This window comes from Neopelma chrysocephalum, unplaced genomic scaffold (assembly GCF_003984885.1).
Source record: "Neopelma chrysocephalum unplaced genomic scaffold, ASM398488v2 Primary Assembly neopelma1_185836, whole genome shotgun sequence".
Taxonomy (NCBI): Eukaryota; Metazoa; Chordata; class Aves; order Passeriformes; family Pipridae; genus Neopelma; species Neopelma chrysocephalum.
Genome location: NW_020938809.1, coordinates 1 through 9,135, shown reverse-complemented (window position 1 = coordinate 9,135; position 9,135 = coordinate 1). Strand labels below are relative to the sequence as shown.

Sequence of the window (9,135 nt, the reverse complement as noted above, 5' to 3'; positions counted from 1 at the left end):
TGAGCACGGCTGGCCCAGACAGGGGCTGTGGGGACACTGGGAATGTCTCAGCCCTGTGCACTGGGAAGGGCTGTGGGGTGACTGGGAATGTCCCAGCCCTGTGCACTGGGAAGGGCTGTGGGGACACTGGGGGTGTCTGGTCTCTGTGCCCTTGGATGTTCCTCATCCAACCCCGACACCGTGTCACTGCTCCCCCCTGGAACATGTCCCAGGGCTCCTTCCCAGCGTGTCCATCCAGGGAAATGCCACGTCTCACCCTCGCAATGGGAGGTATCAAGGGCAGCAATTGGGATGACACAAGTGCCCCGGATCCTCCTGGGATTGCCCCAGGACCTGGGATTTCAGCTCCAGGGCAGCTGTAGCGATGGTCACCCACAACCAGGGCAGGGAGAGGATCCCATTCCTGCACACGAGATCACCACAGCCCCGTGGGAGGAGACATTTTCCCCTGTTTTTCATGGCTCTGGGTGTTTCTTTCCCCCCAGTTCCCTCGGATCATCCTGTGGCTGATGGTGGAACTCGCCATCATCGGCTCGGACATGCAGGAGGTCATCGGCTCGGCCATCGCCATCAACCTGCTCTCCGTGGGCAAGTGAGTTGGGGTTGTGCAGGAAATGAGGAGAAAGGGGAACCAAAAACTCCATCACCCCATAAATCCCCCCAGCTCAGCTCTGAGGACGTGAGTCACCCCCAGCAGCCGAGGTCTCATCGCTGACTCAGCCTCTGGTGCTGGATTTCGACTGTGGGACCCGCAGGGTCTGGGCTTGGTTTTAGCTCTGACTGGTTCACAATTGGGGGGCAGCTTCCTGCCAAACTCCACATCCCACAGAGGATTCCTGGGAAGGCGTCCTTTGAGCTGGGAAGGCAGGAAATGGAGCTGGAACAGGCAGACCTGGGGTTTCCCTCGGGATTCGGAGGGTCACCTCCCGCGGAGCAGGACACAGCCCTGCACATCCCAACGCCTGCTCAGGCTGGGAAGAACCCCTGGACACGCAGATCCATCCCAAAAAAGCCCTAAATAAGGGGCATTTGGGACTCTGGGTGTGCACTGACCCCGCTCTCGCCCGCAGGATCCCGCTCTGGGGGGGGGTGCTCATCACCATCGCCGACACCTTTGTCTTCCTCTTCCTCGACAAATATGGTAATTTCTCCTTCAGAATTCCAGGAATTAAAATCTGAGATCAAGGGTTTCTCGGGTTGGTGACAAGGGGCCTTTTCCTCCTCTCAGGCCTGCGGAAGCTGGAGGCGTTTTTCGGGTTCCTGATCACCATCATGGCCCTGACCTTTGGATACGAGGTACCGCTGCCTCCGGAGACACCCAGGGGCTGGAGGGTGTCCAGGGCTGGGAATGGAGCTGGGAAGGGGCTGCAGAACTGAGGGAGCGGGGAGGCTCAGCCTGGAGAAAAGGAGGCTCAGGGGGGACCTTCTCCCTCCCCAACACCTTCCTGACAGGAGGGGCAGCCAGGGGGGGGGGTCGGGCTCTGCTCCCAGGTGACAGGATGAGAGGAAACATCCTCAGGGGAGGTTTGGGCTGGATACTGGGGGAAATCCCTTCCTGGAAAGGGGTGTCCAGCCCTGGCCCAGCTGCCCGGGGCAGGGAGAGGTGCCTGTCCCTGGGGGGATTTGGCACGTGGGGACATGGTCAGTGGTGGTGCCAGTGCTGGACCCAACCATCCCAGAGGCTTTTTCAACCCTAACAAGTCTGTGATTCAATCCCACGATCCCAAATCAGCACCAAACACGGTGATGGACACTTAAAAGCCACGTTTTGGGCAGATTTGAGTCGGCGTCGTGGTTTCATTTTTTTACCAAAGCAGCCCCATATGGGCTGTGGAGCCCCCAATGTGTCACAGCCCCAATCCCCCGTTCTCCTGTCCCCAGTACATCACGGTGAAGCCCAACCAGGAGAAGGTGCTGCAGGGGCTGTTCATCCCCTACTGCAAGGACTGTGGGACGCCCCAGCTGGAGCAGGCCGTGGGCATCGTGGGCGCTGTCATCATGCCCCACAACATGTACCTGCACTCTGCCCTGGTCAAGGTGAGCACCTGGGGGTGGGGAGGGTCCTCAGGGTCCCACCGTGGGAGGGGGACACGGAAAAACCCCCTCAGAGGAGCTCGTGGCCACTGTGGGGTGTGGGACCCGAGGGCACGTTCTGTGTCCCACCATCGCTTCAATCAGCCGTAATTCCAAGGATAACCAGTGAATTCCCACCCCCATCCTGCCCCCGTCCCCCCCAGTCCAGGCAGGTGGATCGCTCGGACAAGCGGCAGGTGCGAGAGGCCAACAAGTATTTCTTCATCGAGTCGTGCATCGCCCTCTTCGTGTCCTTCATCATCAACATCTTCGTGGTCTCCGTCTTCGCCGAGGCCTTTTTCAACAAGACCAACGCGGACGTGGTGAGGGAACCGGGACAGGGTGGCACTGAGGGACCCAGGCAGTGCCCCTTCCCCTGTGCTGGGCACTGCCCTGAGTCCTGGGCTCAAAGACCTCAAGGTGCTGGAGCATGTCCCGGGCCAGGAACGGAGCTGGGAAGGGGCTGGAGCAGCAGGAGGGGCTGAGGGAGCTGGGGGGGCTCAGCCTGGAGAAAAGGAGGCTCAGGGGGAACCTTCTGGCTCTGCAACTCCCTGACAGGAGGGGGGAGCCAGGTGGGGGTTGGACTCTGCTCCCAGGTGAGAGGACAAGAGGAAAAGGCAGCTGGAGGATGTTTAGGTTGGATTTTAGGGAAAATTCCTTCATGGAACAGGCTGCTCAGGGCAGGGGTGGAGTCCCCATCCCTGAGGGGATTTAACAACTGCGTGGATGTGGCACTTGGGGGCATGGTCAGTGGTGGCCTTGGCAGTGCTGGGGTCACCACTGGACCCAATGATCCCGAAAGCTTTTCCACCCCAGCCCATTCCCTGATTCCTGCCCTTCTGTGCCCTTGCAGAACCAGGTCTGTGTCAACTCCAGCAGCCCCCACTCCTCGCTCTTCCCCAACAACAACGAGACACTGGAGGTGGACATATACAAGGGGGTGAGTGTCCCCGGGGGAATGGCCTGGGGACATCCTGGTGGCCTTGTCTGGGGTCCCCAGGGTGGGGACAGCCACATCTGGGGCAGCTGGTGACCCTGCCCAGTGTCCCCAGGGAGGGACAGCCACATCTGGGGCAGCTGGTGACCCTGCCCGGTGTCCCCAGGGAGGGACAGCCACATCTGGGACAGCCTGGTGATCCTGTCTGGTGTTCCTGGTGGGGGAACAGCCTCATGACCCCATCTGGTGTCCCTGGGTTGGCACAGCCACATCTGGGGCAGCTGGTGGCCCTGTCTGGTGGCAGCTGCTGCTTCTGGGTAAACTGGGAGCGTTGGGGACTGGGAGCAGTAAAGGGATCCCTGAAAACAGAGTTGGGGGGAAGAGATCCTGGGGGTCCTTGAGCCCACCCCTCACTCAGCTGACAGAGCTGCCCCCATCCTGTTCCAGGGTGTTGTTTTGGGGTGTTACTTCGGCCCTGCTGCTCTCTACATCTGGGCCATCGGGATCCTGGCGGCCGGGCAGAGCTCCACCATGACGGGCACCTACTCGGGCCAGTTCGTCATGGAGGTACCGACCCCTGCTCCTCACCCCCTGCTCCCTCCTCACCTCGGGCTCCTTGCTCTGGGTTCTGTGCTCTTGACTCTGTACTCCTTGCTTCGTATTCCTGACTCATCTCCTCTGTACTCCTTACTCTGTATTCTGTACTCCTTACTCCTCACTCTGTACTCCTTACTCTTTACTCTTCACTACGTTCTCCATCCTCCTTACTCTATTCAGTACTCTTTACTCTGTATTCTGTACTCCTTACTCCTCACTCTGTGCTCCTTACTCTTTACTCTTCACTACATTCTCCATCCTCCTTACTCTGTATTCTGTTCTCCTCACTCATTACTCCTCTGTACTCCTCACTTACTCCTCACCCCACACTCCTCACTCCCTCCTCAGCCCTCCCTCGTTGCCACCTCACCCTCTCACCCCTGTGCCCCCCCAGGGGTTCCTGGCCCTGTGCTGCTCCCGTGCTCCCCTCTCCTCACCACCCAGCCCTTTCTCACCCCTCGCCCCCCCTGTGCCCCCCCAGGGGTTCCTGAACCTGCGCTGGTCCCGCTTTGCCCGGGTGCTGCTCACGCGCTCCATCGCCGTCACCCCCACCCTCTTCGTCGCCATCTTCCAGGACGTCGAGCACCTGACGGGCATGAACGACTTCCTCAACGTCCTCATGAGCCTCCAGGTGAGCAGGGGGCAGCTGGCTGGGGTCAGGCCCCTCCCAGCCCCCAGGTGTTCCCAGCCAGGTGGGGTCAGGCGCCTCCCAACCCCCAGGTGCCCAAGACCAGCTCAGACGGGGCTTGGAACAACCTGGTCAGTGGAAGGTGTCCCTCCCTACCCATGGCAGGGATGAGCATTGAGGTCCCTTCCCGCCCAAACTGTTCCAGGACTCCATGATAATCAGGGCACTTCCCACTCTTCATTCTTCCCTGTTTTCCTGCTTGTTCCAGCTCCCCTTTGCACTGATCCCAGTGCTCACCTTCACCAGCCTGCCCAGCGTGATGCACGACTTCGCCAACGGCCTGTGAGTACCACGGGAACCCCCTGGGCACACCTGGGCACCTCTTTACCTGGGCACCTCCTCGCCTGGGCACCTCCTCACCTGGGCACCTCTTTACCTGGGCACCTCACCTGGGCACCTCCTCACCTGGGCGCCTCCTCACCTGGGCACCTCCTCACCTGGGCGCCTCCTCACCTGGGCGCCTCCTCACCTGGGCACCTCTTCACCTGGGCACCTCCTCACCTGGGCGCCTCTTCACCTGGGCACCTCCTCACCTGGGCGCCTCCTCACCTGGGCACCTCTTCACCTGGGCGCCTCCTCACCTGGGCGCCTCCTCACCTGGGGACCTCCTCACCTGGGCGCCTCCTTACCTGGGCACCTCCTCACCTGGGCACCTCTTCACCTGGGCACCTCCTCACCTGGGCACCTCCTGGCCTGGGCCATCCCCCCGCTGTGCTCACCCCGCTGTGTCTCTCCTTGCCCCCAGGTTCTGGAAGGTGGCCGGGGGCCTCCTGATCCTCCTCGTCTGCTGCATCAACATGTACTTTGTGGTGGCCTACGTGAGGGACCTGCACAACCTGGGCCTGTACATCGGGGCCGCCGTGCTCAGTGTCGTCTACCTGTCCTTCGTGGCCTACCTGGTGAGTGAGTTGGGCTCCACCTGGTGAGTTGGGCTCCACCTGGGCCCCCTCCCAGCTGGGAGAAGACTTTGGAGCAGCCCACGGCTCCTCTGCCCCTGCCTGTGTGTCACAGAGGTGGAAAATCGTGGAGTGACCACGGAGCCGTGGGGTGGGGTGGGGTGGGAGGGACCTTCAGGGTTATTTCATCCTGCTGTGCACAGGGACACCTTCCACCTCCCAGCCCCGTCCAGCCTGGCCTTGAACACTTCCAGAGATCCTCTGGGAAATCGATGCCGGTGCCTCCCCCACCCTCACGGGGAGGAATTGCTTCCCAAAATCCTCCTCTGGACTTGCTCCAACAGCCCCACGTCCTCCCTGTGTTGGTGCCCCAGAGCTGGGGGCAGCTCTGCAGGTGGGGTCTCACCTGAGGGGGCAGAGGGGCAGAACCCCCTCCCCTGCTGTGGGATGAGCCCGGGCTGTCGGGCCCCCCCGGGCTGTCACCTGCCCCCTCAGCTCGGTGTCACCTGCACATGAGCCCTGTCTGTGTCCCCAGTGAGGCTGTTCCCGGATACTGGTCCCAGTTTAGACCCTGAGGGACCCCCCTCATCCCCTGGGCATGGAGCCATTGGCTCCTTGAGTGGCCAATCTCTGATGCAGTGAGGGACCCCCAATGGATCCCTCTGTGGGGTCATTTGTGGAGCTTCACCCCCACCCCAGCTGAGGTTTGGGGTCCCCAGTGCAGAACATTGAGGGGCTGGAGGGTGTCCAGGGCTGGGAATGGAGCTGGGAAGGGGCTGGAGAACTGAGGGAGCTGGGGGGGCTCAGCCTGGAGAAAAGGAGGCTCAGGGGGGACCTTCTCCCTCCCCAACACCTTCCTGACAGGAGGGGCAGCCAGGGGGGGGGTCGGGCTCTGCTCCCAGGTGACAGGATGAGAGGAAACGTCCTCCAGGGGAGGTTTGGGCTGGATATTGGGGGAAATCCCTTCCTGGAAAGGGGTGTCCAGCCCTGGCCCAGCTGCCCAGGGCAGGGAGAGGTGCCTGTCCCTGGGGGGATTTATGAGCTGTGTGAATGTGGCACGTGGGGACATGGTCAGTGTTGGCCTTGGCGGTGCTGGTGCCAGTGCTGGACCCAACCATCCCAGAGGCTTTTCCACCCCAGCCCATCCCACAGTTCTGTGACTCCCTGACCCTCTGCCCCTCCCGCTCCTGTGTCCCTGCCCTGACTGTGCCCTGGTGTCCCCGCAGACGTGGCTGTGCCTCATCGCCCTGGGCGCCTCCTTCCTGGCCTGCGGGAACACGGTAAGCGTCACCCGGACCCTGCACCTGGAGCCGCCGCCCCCCCGGACCCCCAAATAATGGGGGGGGGAGGTCCCGGACCCGCCGGAGCCGCCGGAGCTGCGTTCCCGGGGGAGGAGGCGCGGGAGGACCCGGAGCACCCGGCACTGCCGGAATCCTGCTGCTGTTCCTTTGCTGAGCCCCCAAATTCCCCCGGGGCGGGGGGCACGTGGGAGCTGCCTGACCCCTCCTGTCCTCGGTGTCCTTTAAATCCCCCCAGATTCCTCCTCCCGGGGTGTTTGACCCCAGGGAGCACAAACACTGACTCCCGGGAGCGCTGCCCTGGCGCCCACCTGGATAATCCAGACAAATAAGCTACAAAAACCCCCAAATCCCCCTTTCGGGTGGCATTTGGGGACCGGGGTGACACTACAGCTGCATCTACCTCTGCCACCCTGGCCTGGCCAAATTTGGTCCTTTTTCACTGGAAAACACTTCCCATTCCCGGGGAAATCCCACGAGGACGGGAAACCTGAGCATTGATATTGTCACTACTGGTTTTTACTGGCCCGACGTGGGATTTTGGGGTCAGCAAAGGAAACGAGTTTGTGGTTATTTATGATTTTATGACTTTATTCCCTGTGACCTCTGGAAACTCTCTTCGAGTTCTCAAAAATCCCTGGATTATGGCTCAAAATCAGGCTGTGGAAGCTCCACAGTCTTTTCCAGGGGTTTCCTTGCTGCTCCCGCTTTTCCCAGATTTAAATTCCCCCATCTCACTTTCTGCTGCTGTTTAATGAGTTTTGGGTTTTTTGGGAGAAGCTTTGCTGGGAATGTGACCCAAGTGCAATGGAACAGATTGGGATGGAGGGAATGGGGCACCTCTCAGATCTCCAGCTCTAGCAGGGGTTTGGAGTCTCATCCTGCCTGGTGGGGTGGGTTTGGATCTCTGGATCATGGAAATTAGGGTTAATTAGGGGAACTCCCTTCTCTGTCCACCTGGAGGCACGGCAGAGGCAAAGCTCCGTGGATTTAGATCCCAAAATGCTTTATGGATCTGCAGGATGGAGCAGGGGTGGGGGTGAGGGGCTCCCCTCCCAGGTGGGTGTCACAGCTCCCACCCAGCCTGGCCCTGGATTATTTGGGATCCTTGGATCAGGGCTGCCCAGTGCCAGGGGCTCCATCCCTCGCTGTAATGGGGCTTCCTTGTAATTCCATCGGCCCTTCCCTGTGCCCCCTGTCCCAGGCAGGGAATCCTCTCTGAAATAAAATCCCCAACCCTTGGGAATGCTGCCCTGATGCCATTTTGGGATCCAGTGGTCACTGGGATTTCTTCCCTTCATGAGCAAACCTGGCTGGCTCCCAGGATCGGGGCAGGTCAGGGCAGCCCCTTCCTGCCTTGAGCTTCCACAGGGTTTTATCCGTCACTGCCCAGGATCTGGGGTTATTCCATGGTGCCCAGGACACATTCCAGGGACATGAGTGACAACACCCAGAGCCCAGCAGGAAAAAACTTTAATTAGGGACAGGATTGTATCCGCTTTTCCCACCCTTTCCCAAACCAGCTGAGCCTTGTGGCTCCCCCTGACCCGAGCAAGGATTAGGACATGATGGATTCCCAGTTTTCAGGTCATTACCCCAGAATTCCAGCAGGATTTAACCCTGTAGTGTAACACTTGTAGGTTTTACACCCCTTCCCACAACCCAACAGCCACGATCCCTGGGAATTCAGGGGTGGGAGGGGACGGGTTGGACTCGGGCTCCAGAATCCCGCTGTACACACCCCCTGGCTCTCCTGGATCGGGAATGTTGGTTTGGGAGGGGTCAGCTTTCGTGGCTGAAACACTGACTGCGTGGCAGCAGCTCCACGGCAGAGCCTCTGGGTCGGGTCCCTGCCCGTGGGCTCCGCTCCTCGCTGCACTGATTTGGAGATTTTCCCTGGTTGTGTGAACCCCCTTCGCCATTAAAACACGGAGACTTTTCCAGCTTGGCTTCCTGGGTCGTTTTTTGGGGTCTGCTCCGAGCGCCGGCCATTCCTGGCTGTGTGGAGCCCCCAGTGCTCACGGAGCTGGGTCAGTAGGACGAGCTCCCGGGGGGGCACGTCCCCGTCCCCATCCCACGGGATTCGCTCCCGGGGTCACACTGTGACCGCGTCATCACCGGGAGAGTGGAGGGTCCGTCACTCTGCGGTGCCTTCCCGCTGGAATTCCCTCGGTGGGATCCAGGACACGGCCCGTCCATCCTGCCCCGCTCCGGCCCGACCCACCCCTGCGCCGAAAAACACGGAATTCCAATTTTCTTCCCTGCTTTCTTACCCCCTCCCCACTCCCGACCCGGAGCCTCAACTCCAGCCCAGCCCAGCCCGGCCCGGGCTCAGCGCTGTTTAACACCGGGATCATCCAGGCTCATCCCGAGGATTCGGAGCGTCCTCCTGGAATTAACCCGCCTGTGCTGCCGGTGCTAATTAAGGCTCATCCACGCTCCAATTTAATTAAGCTGGAGCAGGAGTTAATTGAGGCTGCGGGAGGGATCGACTCGGAGCTGTGGGTGGGGCCGGGCCGGGACCCGCCCCAATTAACACCGGGATCCGTTCCTAATTAACACCGGGACCCACCCTCAATTAACACCGGGATCCGTTCCTAATTAACACCGGGACCCACCCTCAATTAACACCGGGATCCGTTCCCA

The 9,135-nt window shown here is 60.7% G+C and overlaps 1 protein-coding gene across 1 annotated transcript; it reads left to right on the top strand.

Annotated features, from left to right (window-relative positions):
- Positions 1–382: 382 nt before the first annotated feature.
- On the top strand, positions 383–6,562 carry LOC113962919 (natural resistance-associated macrophage protein 2-like; the record flags this gene model as incomplete). The annotated part of the gene is made up of 11 exons (XM_027673710.1): positions 383–592; positions 1,071–1,141; positions 1,229–1,296; positions 1,882–2,037; positions 2,238–2,396; positions 2,927–3,013; positions 3,458–3,577; positions 4,089–4,238; positions 4,504–4,577; positions 5,041–5,194; positions 6,418–6,562. Coding segments are annotated over 11 exons (1,360 nt in total), but the record flags the coding sequence as incomplete, so codon positions are not given.
- Between the last annotated feature and the right edge of the window lie 2,573 nt (positions 6,563–9,135).